Source organism: Rutidosis leptorrhynchoides, chromosome 2 (genome assembly GCF_046630445.1).
Source record: "Rutidosis leptorrhynchoides isolate AG116_Rl617_1_P2 chromosome 2, CSIRO_AGI_Rlap_v1, whole genome shotgun sequence".
Classification (NCBI taxonomy): domain Eukaryota; kingdom Viridiplantae; phylum Streptophyta; class Magnoliopsida; order Asterales; family Asteraceae; genus Rutidosis; species Rutidosis leptorrhynchoides.
This window is the reverse complement of record NC_092334.1, coordinates 398,149,634-398,166,953: the sequence shown is the minus strand read 5'-3', so window position 1 is coordinate 398,166,953 and position 17,320 is coordinate 398,149,634. Positions and strand designations below refer to the sequence as shown.

Below are 17,320 nucleotides of genomic sequence, written 5' to 3'. Positions count from 1 at the left end.
TCAAGGATGTTGGTGGCCTTGAGAGCATACCAGCCAATTTATTTTGGACCCCCTTTTTATATTTGATGACTAAATTAAATTGTTGCAAATAAGTCATCCATTTCATGTGTCGAGCTTGCTGGAGTTTTACTTGACTTTGTAGAAATTGTAATGGTTGATGATCTGTTTGAATTACCGTTTCCTTTCCCAACAAATAACATCTCCAATGTTTTACAGCTTGGTGTAATGCCAACAACTCTTTATCGTATGTAGGATAGTTTCTTTGAGCTCCTTGGAACATTTCAGAGTGATAAGCTATCATAACCTGTCCTAAACCATAAGGACAAATATAATAACATATGATTTCATCGCGAGGTATTGACCTCTATATGCGACATTTTTCAAAGAAAACTGCATTCGTTTTTTTTACAATACAAACCATAACTTTTATTAAAAATACAAAGTTTAAACAACATAATAATGATTATCGTTTAGTGATAATCTTAGCCTTACAAACTTTACATGTGATGATAACAACATGATTTCCAACGTATTTTACATTACAACTTCTCCGATATGCAGTTTTATTTTTGACACAAATATGCATACTCAAGATCTTGCTTAAATTCAACATGTTGCAGCGGAAGCTTTTAGTTATCACCTGAGAATAAACATGCTTAAAGCGTCAACATAAAGCTGGTGAGATATAGGTTTAATGCCGGCAGCGTTATAAATATAGACCACAAGATTTCATATATAAACGTTTTAATAAAAATATTCTAAGTTGTTGAGCACTTGATAACCATACTTAACATTTAATCAATGTCGCATATTCCCTTTATTATGAAAACTTACTACACCGTACCAAGTGTAGTCACCGAAACGAAGTACTGTGCAACCGTTGAATACTGGTCGTCCAGTCCGGTTGGGGTTGTCACGCCCGATAGATCTATCAACAGGATTCGCGTTTACAATACCTCATGTAAATAATAGTTACTAAGTTACAGGGAAGTATGCCAGTGGTACAACTCAACGTAGAATATATATTTTTAATCACTTGTGTCCATAACATAAATCATAAAATGCATGTATTCTCATCCCGAAATATTTAGAGTTTAAAAATGGGACTATATACTCACTTTTGCCTTGAAGGTATTTAACACGACTTGGTCTCCTATAGATATCACGAACCTAACCATATATATAATATATCAACATATTTTCTTTTCAAGTAATCGTTACATATATATATATATATACTTATAATACTTTTAATATTTTTTCTTAGTCCGTAGTTAGCAGTCTGTTGTTAATGGTCCATAATTAGTTGCTCAATAAAATAAATAAAAACCCCATCGTATTCGTATTGATCAGAATTAATCTCGACCCATGGTACCATGTTGTCAAATGACGTGTTGCGTACATAAAGTACCGTGTTGTCAAATGATGTGTTGCGTACAATCATGAGGTCTTATGATTAATCTTCTCGTGTTGTTTACGGGTGGTCCTGATATATATAAAATCAAATCATAAGTAAATATATATAAAATATCATATTAATTAGCAAAAATATGATTAGTTTAGTTTTACTCCAATTAATTTCGTAGCTAAACTAGCTTCGGATACCCGATTTTGTTTTAAGGTGTTCTTTGTAAAAACAAGTTGTATCTTGTTAAGTTAGCATATCATTATGATATATTACAGGTCTTGAAGTATTTTGAAAGTCAAGTTAGAAGGATCTATTTAGTTTGCGAACAAGTTTGAAATCATTCAAACTATGTTCTTGTTGTTATAATTTATAACTCAAAATAAGATAGCTATATAAATATGAATCGAATAAGATTATGAATAATGTTACTGTAACACCCCAGCTTAACATGACCACAATATTGTCCGCTTTGCCCGCAGGAGCACGGCTTTTTCTTGGCGACCACACACGAGAAGCACTTTCCCAGGAGGTCACCCATCCTGGTAGTGCTCTCGCCCAAGCACGCTTAACCACAATGTACTCGCACTTCTACTCAACCTGTGATCCCAAAACGCGTTGTGTCATTTAAGCGTGAGTATTATCTTATAATCCCATGATCACTCATGTATGTGGGCGATGTGAGATTTGCCTAGGGTGTTACAATCACCCCCCCTCGGGGACTCATCGTCCTCGATGAGGTTTGCCCCACCACCCCCAACGGTACATGAGTGGCTCTGATACCATTATGAAATGTCCCGTTCTTATTGATTAAAAACGTTCCATATTAATTGATTTCGTTGCGATGTTTTGACCTCTATATGAGACGTTTTTCAAAGACTGCATTCATTTTAAAACAAACCATAACCTTTATTTCATCAATAAAGGTTTAAAAAGCTTTACGTAGATTATCAAATAATGATAATCTAAAATATTCTGTTTACACACGACCATTACATAATGGTTTACAATACAAATATGTTACAACAAAATAAGTTTCTTGAATGCAGTTTTTACACAATATCATACAAGCATGGACTCCAAATCTCGTCATTATTTAAGTATGCAACAGCGGAAGCTCTTAATAATCACCTGAGAATAAACATGCATAAAACGTCAACAAAATTGTTGGTGAGTTATAGGTTTAACCTATATATATCAAATCGTAACAATAGATCACAAGATTTCATATTTCAATACACATCCCATACATAGAGATAAAAATCATTCGTATGGTGAACACCTGGTAACCGACATTAACAAGATGCATATATAAGAATATCCCCATCATTTCGGAACACCCTTCGGATATGATATAAATTTCGAAGTACTAAAGCATCCGGTACTTTGGATGGGGTTTGTTAGGCCCAATAGATCTATCTTTAGGATTCGCGTCAATTAGGGTGTCTGTTCCCTAATTCTTAGATTACCAGACTTAATAAAAAGGGGCATATTCGATTTCGATAATTCAACCATAGAATGTAGTTTCACGTACTTGTGTCTATTTTGTAAATCATTTATAAAACTTGCATGTATTCTCATCCCAAAAATATTAGATTTTAAAAGTGGGACTATAACTCACTTTCACATATTTTTACTTCGTCGGGAAGTAAGACTTGGCCACTGGTTGATTCACGAACCTATAACAATATATACATATATATCAAAGTATGTTCAAAATATATTTACAACACTTTTAATATATTTTGATGTTTTAAGTTTATTAAGTCAGCTGTCCTCGTTAGTAACCTACAACTAGTTGTCCACAGTTAGATGTACAGAAATAAATCGATAAATATTATCTTGAATCAATCCATGACCCAGTGTATACGTATCTCAGTATTGATCACAACTCAAACTATATATATTTTGGAATCAACCTCAACCCTGTATAGCTAACTCCAACATTCACATATAGAGTGTCTATGGTTGTTCCGAAATATATATAGATGTGTCGACATGATAGGTCGAAAAATTGTATACGTGTCTATGGTATCTCAAGATTACATAATATACAATACAAGTTGATTAAGTTATGGTTGGAATAGATTTGTTACCAATTTTCACGTAGCTAAAATGAGAAAAATTATCCAATCTTGTTTTACCCATAACTTCTTCATTTTAAATCCGTTTTGAGTGAATCAAATTGCTATGGTTTCATATTGAACTCTATTTTATGAATCTAAACAGAAAAAGTATAGGTTTATAGTCAGAAAAATAAGTTACAAGTCGTTTTTGTAAAGGTAGTCATTTCAGCCGAAAGAACGACGTCTAGATGACCATTTTAGAAAACATACTTCCACTTTGAGTTTAACCATAATTTTTGGATATAGTTTCATGTTCATAATAAAAATCATTTTCTCAGAATAACAACTTTTAAATCAAAGTTTATCATAGTTTTTAATTAACTAACCCAAAACAGCCCGCGGTGTTACTACGACAGCGTAAATTCGGTTTTACGGTGTTTTTCGTGTTTCCAGGTTTTAAATCATTAAGTTAGCATATCATATAGATATAGAACATGTGTTTAGTTGATTTTAAAAGTCAAGTTAGAAGGATTAACTTTTGTTTGTGAACAAGTTTAGAATTAACTAAACTATGTTCTAGTGATTACAAGTTTAAACCTCCGAATAAGATAGCTTTATATGTATGAATCGAATGATCTTATGAACATCATTACTACCTTAAGTTCCTTGGATAAACCTACTGGAAAATAGAAAAATGGATCTAGCTTCAACGGATCCTTGGATGGCTCGAAGTTCTTGAAGCAGAATCATGACACGGAAACAAGTTCAAGTAAGATCATCACTTGAAATAAGATTGTTATAGTTATAGAAATTGAACCAAAGTTTGAATATGATTATTACCTTGTATTAGAATGATAACCTACTGTAAGAAACAAAGATTTCTTGAGGTTGGATGATCACCTTACAAGATTGGAAGTGAGCTAGCAAACTTGAAAGTATTCTTGATTTTATGTAACTAGAACTTGTAGAATATATGAAGAACACTTAGAACTTGAAGATAGAATTTGAGAGAGATCAATTAGATGAAGAAAATTGAAGAATGAAAGTGTTTATAGGTGTTTTTGGTCGTTGGTGTATGGATTAGATATAAAGGATATGTAATTTTGTTTTCATGTAAATAAGTCATGAATGAGTACTCATATTTTTGTAATTTTATGAGATATTTCATGCTAGTTGCCAAATGATGGTTCCCACATGTGTTAGGTGACTCACATGGGCTGCTAAGAGCTGATCATTGGAGTGTATATACCAATAGTACATACATCTAAAAGCTGTGTATTGTACGAGTACGAATACGGGTGCATACGAGTAGAATTGTTGATGAAACTGAACGAGGATGTAATTGTAAGCATTTTTGTTAAGCAGAAGTATTTTGATAAGTGTATTGAAGTCTTTCAAAAGTGTATAAATACATATTAAAACACTACATGTATATACATTTTAACTGAGTCGTTAAGTCATCGTTAATCGTTACATGTAAGTGTTGTTTTGAAACCTTTAGGTTAACGATCTTGTTAAATGTTGTTAACCCAATGTTTATAATATCAAATGAGATTTTAAATTATTATATTATCATGATATTATCATGTATGAATATCTCTTAATATGATATATATACATTAAATATCTTTACAACGTTAATCGTTACATATATGTCTCGTTTAAAAATCATTAAGTTAGTAGTCTTGTTTTTACATATGTAGTTCATTGTTAATATACTTAATGATATGTTTACTTATCATAGTATCATGTTAACTATATATATATATATATATATATATATATATATATATATATATATATATATATATATATATATATATATATATATATATCCATATATATGTCATCATATAGTTTTTACAAGTTTTAACGTTCGTGAATCACCGGTCAACTTGGGTAGTCAATTGTCTATATGAAACATATTTCAATTAATCAAGTCTTAACAAGTTTGATTGCTTAACATGTTGGAAACATTTAATCATGTAAATATCAATCTCAATTAATATATATAAACATGAAAAAGTTCGGGTCACTACAGTTACTACCTCAGGTTACTTGGATAAAGCTACTGGAAAAGATAAGAAAAATCTTGGAATCAAAAGAGTGGTGGAGTGGGATTGAAAGATTGGAAGTAATATCCTTGAAATCGGATGACTATATTGATACGTTCTTGAGTAGGTACATGAAGAGAGATTAGGGAGTGAATTAACTTGAAAGAAAATTGGAAATGAAATTGTATGTGTGTGTGTGTGCAAAATGATGTGATTATGGGATGGATATATAGGAGATTTAATTTGTTTTCTTGCATATAAGTCATACATGAGGTTAAATGGTTGGTTCCCACATGTAACATCATGTCTAGTGGCTGATCATTGAAGTTTATTGTTGGTATATACTAATAGTAAATACGTATAGAAGCTGGGTATGATACGGTTACATATACCCTAGATATACTTGTAGAAATTTTTGAGGAAACAGAACGAGAATTCAAATATGTACGGGTTTATAACTGTAAAAGAGGCTCAAAACCGGGCTTTTATTTTGGGTCAAACCGGGCCAAAATAAAATTTTAAGACATTTTTAATAAAGCAATGCTAGCCCAAAAAAAAATTTCCAAGCTGACCTGGTAGCTCGACCCCAGCCAAGGGCTCTACCCCTTGGACCCCGCTATCGGGGGCGCTGTAACGACCCGTCAAAATCGCTATTGACGCGGCACGTTAATCATTGATTCCACAGTGAGGTTTTGACCTCTATATGATACGTTTTGATAAAATATTGCATTCATTAAAATAAGTGACTTTCTAAACATAGAAAGTTATAAACATGTGGGCGAGTGCTTAGGTATAAGCAAAACCCCAAAATACATAAGTCTTTAATTTACAGGTTGACATCACAGTCCAATTATTTATTACACAACGCAGTTTTATTTTGAATGCAATAAACTTTGTACAAAGCATGAGAGACTCCATGCAGGCAACAAGCACATCACAGCGGAAGCATTCTAAGGACCTGAGAATAAAACATGCTAAAAAGTCAACACGAATGTTGGTGAGTTATAGGTTTAATTGCTCGAGTCATAAACATATATAAAGATAGACCACAAGATTTCATCAAAAGTTTATCAACAGATTCTACGTAACAGAGCACCCTGGTAACTAAACTTAACGCTATAGTGATAATTACCCCATTCGTTTTAATACGCGCAAACCAACGTGTCTTAAACTCAAATAACATACGTCCGTTAAAAGGCTAGCGCTCTAGCTCGGACGGGGATGTCAAGCCCTATGGATCCATATACAATTATTCGCGCCCACCAGTCCATATCCTATGTACTGGCAGCTACTAGTTACCAAAGCTAAGGGATTTTCGGTTTAACTCAGTGTAGAATTTTGTATGTACTTGTGTCTTATTGCGTTTAAAATAAATTGCATGTATTCTCAGCCCAAAAATATTTAAAGCATTTAAAAAGGGAGACTATAACTCACAATTCAATATTGCGATTCAATATTGTAGGCAAATTGCGTAGACGTAATGATGGTAGACGACTGTATGGTTGGCCTTGGATTCAAGAACAATACCCCGAATAATACCTAATATTTCCTTAGCTTAAAGCGGTTTGAAACCCGAATTAAAACACCCTCGTATATAACTTATTATTATTAAACTTAAATTTAAAATTATAATTATAATATAAATATAAATATTGAGAGTTTAATTTGAAAAAAATTCGTCGAACGAACTGCGTATTTATATTACTTTTCGATTTCCTGTAGCTCATGCGATCGCATGAGTTTTCAGTGTTTTTGCCATGCGATCGCATGGCCGCCTTTTCCGTTTTTGTTTGCTAGTTCGTCGACATCAAATAGTGTTTACTGTAGCAAATAGTGTTACTGTAACAAATAGTGTTACTGTAACAAATAGTGTTTTACTGTAGCAAATAGTGTTTTACTGTAGCAAATCACTGTAGCAAACTCGTTTTCACTGTAGCACTGTAGCAAAATACGGTTTCACTGTAGCAAATAGTGTTTTACTGTAGCAAATTCATTTTTACTGTAGCAATTAATGTTTTACTGTAGGAAAGTCGTTTTTACTTGTACATCTTATAGTATATATATATACATACATATATGTATATTTACATAATATTAAATCATAAAGAGAATTGGTTTAAATTAGTAGAAATTTTTCGGGTCATCACAGGCGCTGCCCCCGAACCCCCATCATGATCAAGATAAGTTCAAACAAGTGTGCACTCCACACTTTCCCAAACTTGTTCGCTATTTATCAAGATTATTTTGGTTAACAAATTAATCCCATTACACTTAAATCATATTGGTGACATAAATCACCAACACATTATAGATTATAAGTATATAGGTCAAAGAATGTTACATATAGTTATCGTTTTGAAAACTTAAGTTAGTGATCTCAAAATATACCTATAACTCATTGTTGTTAGTACACAATGAGACGTTAACCATCCTTAAATCATGTTAAATATGTATAGATATGTATATATACATAATCATATAATTATCGTGTGTTATATAGTTCGTGATATCATCGGTCAAATTGGACGGTCAAACGTTGTGTAAAACTCTTTTCAAAAATATAAGTCTCAACAATTTGGATTGCTTATCATGTTGGTAAGGTTTAATTTATGTAAATATTAATCTCATAAGTATAAAACGATCGGAAAAATCCGGGTCGTTACATAAGCAACTGGGCGACCATCTTGCAACAGTACCGCGCCCATCGCATAGCCAGAGGCGTCTGTCTCCAATTCAAATGGACGGTGTAAGTCAGGCAATACGAGCACTGGTGCTTCCATAATCTTCCGCTTTAATAATAAAAAAGTTTCATCGTGCTTGTTCGTCCATTCAAATTTACTATGTAACTTTGTGAGTGCATGTAATGGTGCCGTAATTACAGAAAAATGACGAATAAATTTGCGAAGGTATTGGCACACACCCATGAAGCTACGAACTTCAGCAACTGTTGTTGGTCGAGGCCACTCTTTAATGACCTTGATCTTCTCGTTATCTACTTTTAGTTGTCCATTATCTACAACAAAACCAAGATAAACAAGATTGTCTTTGACAAATTCACATTTTTTTTATTTAGCCGCAAGTTGTTGGTTAGAAGCACATCACAAACTTGTTGGAGGTGAACAACATGATCTTGATAAGAGTTACTGTAAATCAAGATGTCATCTAAATAGACGACTACAAAATCATCTATAAATGGCCGAAGGATATCGTTCATCAATCGCATAAACGTAGCAGGAGCGTTGTAAAGACCAAATGGCATAACTAACCATTCATATAAACCTTGGCGTGTCTTGAATGCAGTTTTCCAAGTATCCTCTTCTCGTACTCGAACTTGATGATAGCCAGACCGTAAGTCCAACTTGGTAAAAATTACGGCATGTTTTAATTGGTCTAGTAAGTCGTCGATCCGGGGAAGTGGGTACCGGTTCTTAATAGTGATTTTGTTAAGAGCCCGGTAGTCGATACATATGCGCCACCCCCCGTCCTTCTTTGGTACCAAGATTACTGGAGAACCACATGGCGAACTACTTGGTTTGACAATTCCGCTCTTTAATAATTCTTCCACTTGTCTCTTGATCTCCTCGTTCTCCATGACCGAATTCCGATACAACCCGATGTTGGGGATTACAAAATCCACCACTAATTGTATTTCATGGTTCACTTCTCGTTTTGAGGGTAGTTGTACTTATTCATCAAAAAGCTTAGAATACCTTTGAATAAGACTACCAATCTCGTCAGTACCACCAATACAATTTAGAGAAAATGTGGATACCTTAGTTTGTTGTGTTTTGACAGGCCGGAACAAGAGTAGCATAAAACTTTATGTACTATTGATGACCCATTTCATTTGCCCAGCAGTAACCAATTCAATGCCATGCGAAACTTGGTGATTTATGATGACGAAAACTTTCCCATCTTTCTCGAGCCTATACTTCTGGTCACGCCTGTATTATACCGTATTTCGTTCCCACAAATAGGGACTTCCGAAAATGACTTGACATATGTCTAAAGGAATGACTTTACAAATAATTTCATCTACAAATTGACTTGTAATCGCAAAATGAAATTTGCACTGAAGACTTACCTGTGTGTCTTTTCCCTTTTGTATCCAACCCAAGCTGTATGGTTGTGGATGTGGAGTCATGTCTAAACCCAGTCACTGAACCAGGCTTGCTGCAATCAGATTCTTCTGGCTCCCGGTGTCTATGATGGCGTCTATCAACTCTTGTTTTACTTGAATCTTCATAGTAAATAACTCTTCCTTTTTGTCATCTCCAACAGATGGTTTCTTATGTTTTCCAGCCATTAATGAGAGGCTTTTGTCAACCTCTTGGACCGCTCCCAATTCTACGACTCCGTTCATCGTCGTAGTTGTGGCAATGCATTTTCCTTTATCCTTAACCCACTTTTTTGGAAACAAAGATGGATTAGCCTTCCAACATTTATCTTTTACATGGCCTTCTTTTTGGCAATGATCACAATACTTGTCATCATTAGTAGAAGCTTTATTTTTCTATTTGACAACACCTTTCTTCGTAGACCCGCTGCTGCTTCCTCCTTTGGTTCTATCTTCCAATCGATAACCACCAATTTTTTTTTTGTTCAATGGCCATTGCAATGCGGCTAGCATCTGAGATGTTTATAACTGTGTGTAACCGCAATTGTGACCTAATATGCCGTGCCAACCCAGCCACATATTTTGTGAATCTCTCTTCACCATCCAATGGAATCCCTAATGACACCGCGAGACGCCAAAATTCGGTCGTATACTCTTGTACCTGTTGCCCTTGTTGTTGACGTAGGTTGTGCCAACATGTCCACCGATCTTGTGAATATCCCATAGGGTAGAATTCTTGTCGCAACAGTCGAGTGAATTCCGACCATCTCACTTCTTCATCTGGACGTGTTTTGAGGTACGAGTTCCACCAAGCCAAGGCATGGCTAGCTAATTTTAATCGAGCAAACGATACTTTTTCTACACTCTTAAAACCGTAAAGTGTAAAGTATGTATCCAGTTGATCGATCCACGAGTCTAATTTCTCGGCATCGATGGTACCATCATACGTTGGTATATCGATTTTTGCCTCAACTTTGAACGACCTGCTTGAATCCCGTATTCTCGATGATCCATTGTCGCTTCCAGATTCATCCTCAGTATCACTCTCCTCTCCGGACTCGTCTCCCTACGGTTTCTTCTTTGGGGTTTCGCGAGCCTTGGGTTTTGGCTGGGTTGATATCCATTCCAACACCGATGCGAGCTGAGTGGTTAGCTGATCCACCTTTGTGGATAGCTCGTTCTGATTAGAAGTTCCTTCAGTCGTCATCTTGATTGTTTCTTGTTTCGAGGTTGTTTTTCGGTGTTGTTGTAACTCCAATAACGGTTCACCTGATTCTTTATACGCGGATTTAGTTTGCACCATACACAGGTAGGAACAAAAGCTCTGGATACCACTTGATCCGTTACGAGATTCCGAACACGACGATACTCGTAAGGGTTGTTTTGTATTTGTGACTGTAAGGTTTAATTCGCTGTTTCACGTAATGGGGATATAGAAACAGAATGAGAATAATAAAAATAAAATAAATAAGATAATAGAGTGCACATGTGGAAGCAGTTTGTTTATTTGTTTCTCTCTATATTTACGATTCTTTTTTTTAAGACGTGAAACAGAGGCATCCCCCATACTTGGTTACATGGATATATATATATATATATATATATATATATATATATATATATATATATATATATATATATATATATATATCCTAACAAGCCATACACAAGTAGGACTCATAAAACAATTAGGACTCTATATTATTGAATTCCTTCCACTAGGACTAATCCATATTTGACTCCAATTTAAATCAGACTTCAATCTGAATTCCTTTCACAATTCAAATTAGACGTCAATCCAAATACGTTGCTTCTTTCTCGGATTCGGTTACGGATCACAAATGCTTGTAGATTGAAGTTATTACGAAATCAAGTTAGGATCGAGCATAAAAATTGAAGAATCACATAAAATTTGAAAAATCGCACGTTTGGTGCGTTCAAAAACTTACCTGTGCACCCTTTTAAAAGAGTAATACACGGTGTGTGTTGCTTATAAGTTGGTGCGCGTTGCTTGTAAAATAAAATAACTTCGATAAATGCTCGGAACACCATCATGCACGCACGAACATGCACAAACCGTGCATGATGTATGAATAATGGACAAAAAAGCAATTACAAAAATTTAAGGGCATCACGTTAAACACTTTACAATATGATGGCATTTTTACAAAAATTTAAGGGCATTTACAAAAATTTAAACTCTCTACAATTTCAGGGCATTTTGACAAATTTTCCCAATCTTTTATCACGGAGACAGTGCAGGCCTAATTCAAAATTTGTCCCGCCCGTTTCCATTGATTACCCCATCTCTGTAGAGTCGATAAGGTTATTTGCTAACAGCCAAAACTAGGTCACCTGATAAAATCAGATCCGCTGCATAGAAAAGAAAAATTGACAAGCCTTAAATCTAAAAATACAAGGGAGCATCTGCATCTGCATCTGAATCTCTTGATTGTGAGTGTACGGTATGGAGAAAATATGCGTGGCAGTTAGAGTGAGGCCGGCGGTGGCGAAATCAGCCGGAGAAGAAGATAATGGTAGTTACTGGAACGTTGATAAAGACAAGCGCTGTATTTCACTGCACAGAAGATCTCCAACCGCCGCCACTCCTCTTCCTCCTTCTCTTTCTTATACTTTCGGTATCTATCCAAACCCTAATTTTTAAAATTGTAGTAAATCCTTACTTAATTACTCTTTTTTTTTTTTTTTTTTTTTTTTTTTTTTGTTTTTGTAAATTTATAATCAATTAATCAATTATTATGTGAATTTGTGAGTAGATCATATTTTCGACCATGATTCCTCCAATTCTAGCGTTTATCAACTCCTTACCAAGGACATTATCGACGCAGTTATTCAAGGTTTCAATGGTAATTGCTACTGTACTGTTGTTGTTTGCTACTGTTATAAGTTTGCTTACTTACTTGCTTGCGTGCTAACCTCCTCCTGCTGCTGCTGTTGTTGCAGGTACTGCATTTGCCTATGGTCAAACAAGTAGTGGGAAAACTTTTACTATGAACGGCTCTGAAGGCGATCCCGGCATCATTCAACGTGCTGTCGAAGATATTTTTGAAAACATAAACAATGCTGTATGTTCCCTTTTGTGGTTCTTATAATTTATCAATATGGCTTTGTTTAGATGATTAACTGCTTACTGAAAATATGTTACCATAAATTTGTTACAAATGTTTGCAGTCAAATAGGGAGTTTCTCATTCGAGTCTCATACATGGAGATATATAATGAAGAAATTAATGATCTTTTTGCTGTTGAGAATCAGAAACTACAGATTCATGAAAGTTTGGAGGTGGGTACACTCACACACATTAAACACATCATGTGTTATACACTTATACATTGAATTAATGTTCATGTATCAAATAATATTTCTTTTTACAGCGAGGAGTATTTGTTGCGGGCCTTAGGGAGGAGATTGTTAATAGTGCCGAACAAGTGCTAGAGCTCATTCAAATGGGGGAAGGTTTGATATATTAGTCATATTTAAGTATATGTGGAATTATGTATGTATGTCTATCTGAAGCTGCTTCTTTCAGTTAACAGGCACTTTGGTGAGACTAATATGAATGTCCGAAGCAGTAGATCCCACACTATATTTCGGATGGTATGTTATTCGACTTGTGTGCAATTAGTGTATATCCTCATTTACTCATTATAAGGTGTAGAAGCCATGTTAATGATGTTATGTTTAGGTGATTGAGAGCAAAGGGAAAGACTCTGCTTCTAATGATTATTCAACTTTGGATGATGCTGTTCGTGTTTCTGTCTTGGTATGTAACCTTTTATCTTTAAGTCAAGTGCAATGATCTATATGGAGTCATATATTAAATTATAATTATCGATAAGTCATGTTTTTTTTCTTCTTTTTATGGGACTAGAATTTGGTAGACTTAGCTGGGTCTGAACGTATTGCCAAAACTGGAGCTGGTGGTGTTAGACTGAAGGAAGGAAAGCACATCAACAAGAGTTTAATGATTCTTGGAAATGTTATCAACAAGTTGTCTGATGGCGCAAAACAAAGGTTCTAATCATTTTGAATTACTTTTTAAAAGGTGAATGATATATTAGAAATCAACACTAAACAATACAACCATTACAACTTTTGACGGTACAGACACTACCCAAAACAACAACTAACTACAGCATTCAAACTATAAAATTAACAATCTGACTAAAACAAACAAACATCATACATTTTCTTCACATCAACTGCAATTGCTGGTTCCCCCATGTTTTGGAAACTTTCATTACTGCACAAGATGATTTGACCTTCAGTTTGAGCTTAATGTTATCATGAATTGCTTTCATCAATTCTTCCTCTGTTCTTGATATATTTTTAAACGTTCTAGCATTTCTTTCTTGCCAATTGTAATACACCACAGCAGCTATTCATTTTTTTTTTTCCTACATCTTGCTGATTATAATAATACTCTGATATATATTGTTGAAACATTGAGTTTGATTTTTTTATTTTTGCAGGGGGCATATTCCATATCGTGATAGCAAACTTACCCGTATTCTTCAACCTGCACTTGGTGGCAATGCAAAAACTTCAATAATTTGTACTGTCGCTCCTGAGGAGGTAGTATTTATGAAATTCATCAATTACGAATGTACATCATAGCTATTAGTAAGCATTTTACTGGTGGTTACATATAGGTTCATATAGAGGAAACAAAAGGAACCCTTCAATTTGCCAGCAGAGCAAAACGTATTACCAACTGTGTTCAAGTAAACGAGGTATTGTATAGTCGTTATGTTATTATACCTAAACCAACTATCAAGAGTGAGTTAAATTTTAGAGGGAAGTATCTTTTTAAATCTGAACATTCACCAATGAATATGACATTTTTGAATATTCTCGGTGGGATTGAGTAATGTTGTTGTCGTTGTGTGTGTGTGTGTGTGTGTGTGTGTTGATATATGCATATATTGTTATAAAAGTTAAGCCTAAGTTATATTCCATAATTCTCCAGATTCTGACTGATGCTGCATTGCTGAAGCGACAAAAGATTGAAATAGAGGAATTACGAATGAAACTTGAGGTGAACTTTTTACTTTTTGAAGGATGTGTAACCAGTTTTAGAATTTAAAATTTTCAAATTACTTTACAGGGATCTCATTCAGGAGTTTTGGAGCAAGAAATCTTGAAATTGAGAAATGAGATGCTGAAGGTAGACTTTATAGACCATAATACATGCATCATTAAGTTAGCCATGTACTCATTCGCTTGTTATATAATATAATTTACTATGTGAATAAATGTTAGAGACAAGTCGATTTATGTTTGCTTTTTCTATGGTGTCTTCCATTATTTACTAGTATGAGCTAGAGCGTGAAAAGCTTGCTATGGAATTGGAGGAAGAAAGAAAATCACACAGAGAAAAAATATCAGCAGCATCGGTAAGCGTATTAAGCCTGTGCTTTAAAATTGTTTCATCTAGCTGTGTTGTTATTTTATTTACAAGTATTTATGTAATGTAATGTATGTATGTATCTATGGCTGACTGTTTGTAGGAAACGAGTGAGACTAGTAGCACACATCAGGGAGATGCTTTTAGTACCCCTACTTATAAACCGGTTTTTAATGCATTTGTCGCTAAACGATCTTACAATAATTCTAGAACTCCTGATTATAGCCCCCTTCCAACTGAATTTGGTGATGTTGCCGACGAGGATACATGGTTCAAAATGAATAACGGCTTCATAGCTGACCTTGATTCGATTGGTATGACTCCAGCAAAACCGCAAGTTCCTTTCGTTGCATCAACAGAAACAGCTGAAAGAGGCCCTGTAAGTTTTTAACTTTTCATGTTTACATTTATTTAGCCATGTTCAAATCTTACTTGGGATATAACTTTCTGTGACCAATGCAAAATTATATGGTCTTTACAGCCACAGGATTCTCAAGTTGACCATTACAACCAAGTTCAGAATCTTCGAAAGCAACTGCAGCAAGCTATTGATGAAAGAAATGAGTTTGATGTTAGTTTCTTTATTTGATTATATTAAATTATACCATGATTTTTTTGCTTTGTTCGCTCCTGCATAAATAGATGTATGCATAGTTTATCATCCATATATTAAGATTACACCACTACTACAGAAACATCACAAAGAACAATTGGCTTTGAACAACCACCTGATGGAAGAGATATCAAAACTACAAAAAGAAGCTCAGGAAATTCCTCATAAGTTGAACGAGTCTTTAGCAAATTATAAAGCCGCAAAGGAGGATATATTCTCTACTTTTCAGGTAAGTTTTTTTTTTTTAAAATATATGAATGAATGTTAATTAAGACTGATGAACAGCCTACAGAATTTAACCAGATAGATAACATGTTGACTTGAAAACAGAGTTACATAGCGGACGAAAATTCTCCTACTGCAAGATTGTTTTCTAGTACACGGGAATTTTTTTCGTTTCTTATGTCAACTTTTGAAGCACATGTATCCATGGCCATGGATGGATTTACAATATCAAGAAAAACACATACCGTAGCGAATGAAACTGAGAGCTCTCAATATTGCAACAATTATATTAATAAGGTAGCTGCTGGCTGGGCAAAGTTATCAACAAGTTACATGCCCATTTTGATAGTTTTCATCATCTTAATGTTGAGCTATCTATCTATCTATCTATCTATTTTAGTTAGTTCAGGAAAGGAATACCATAATAGGAACGGTGACCTAAAATACAGTTGGTTTATGAATGATTTTAGGACTGCATTATGGGACCACTTGCTTCTTGGAAGAAAAAAATGAGTGATGATATCCAATTGTTCAAGGAAATGTACAACAGTATGGAGCAAGAGTTGGAAATGAATAACAACCTTCTAGAAACTTCTAAAGATAGAATTAATGATCTTGAAAGGGAGTCTCAACTTTTAGTAGAAGAAAGAGATAAATTACTCGTATGTGTCTCTGAATCGACAAAAAGACTTGAATCATTGACTGTCCAAAATGAAAAGATTATGCAGGATCTGAGATCCGAAACTCATAAGAGGAAAGATATCGAGGAGAAAATCAAACAGTTTAGCGTTGCTTTTACTTCTCGCCAAAGGTCACTCATATTCTTCCATAGCGAGTTTAAATCTAAACTTGACCACTTGAAAGCTCAAAGTCCAGTTCGATTAACCCAATGGCAAGCAACTTTTAATTAATGTTGCTTTAATCTTCTACATTACCAGTATTTGAAGTTGAAAACTTCTGTAAGAGTATGAATAGTTTGTTTGGAGGGCTCGATTCTTTGGGTCCTTTGTAGGTTTTTTTACGCGTTTGTTTAGTTTGTTGGTGAATGATTGGTTGCTTTTTGTGTTTTGTTGTCGGAGTTTGATGATTTCATTGGTGTGTCATGTTAGGATCATAGTTTCGTTTTCTTTTGGTTGCTGGGATGTTTCTCCTTGTTTGTTATGATAGATTTGTACCCGGTCTATACGTCTCATCGTTTGATGCAAATTTCTTACTTATTCTACAGTAAATAGTTTGTTTTTTGGAAAAAAAACAGCATCAATGACGATGAGCATCGTTTGTTGATGTGACAACCAACAACGAGGCAACATTGCACTATGGGCTAGTTGTCAAAGAAATTGTTGTGGTGTGGTGAGAAGAAATCACGATAACCACAACGATGAGCATGCCAATATCTTTTTTCTTTTTTATTT

General features: G+C 34.5%; 1 protein-coding gene across 1 annotated transcript; it reads left to right on the top strand.

The window, feature by feature from the left end:
• The first annotated feature begins 12,167 nt into the window (after nucleotides 1-12,167).
• On the top strand, nucleotides 12,168-16,884 carry LOC139892205 (kinesin-like protein KIN-7N). The gene is given in 17 exon segments (XM_071875246.1): nucleotides 12,168-12,281; nucleotides 12,420-12,509; nucleotides 12,607-12,728; nucleotides 12,835-12,945; nucleotides 13,038-13,119; nucleotides 13,193-13,260; nucleotides 13,349-13,426; nucleotides 13,535-13,677; nucleotides 14,136-14,238; nucleotides 14,316-14,396; nucleotides 14,633-14,701; nucleotides 14,771-14,830; nucleotides 14,979-15,449; nucleotides 15,552-15,641; nucleotides 15,763-15,912; nucleotides 16,014-16,205; nucleotides 16,379-16,884. Coding segments are annotated over 15 exon segments (2,214 nt in total). The 5' UTR covers nucleotides 12,168-12,281; nucleotides 12,420-12,509; nucleotides 12,607-12,653; the 3' UTR covers nucleotides 16,820-16,884.
• Nucleotides 16,885-17,320: the final 436 nt, after the last annotated feature.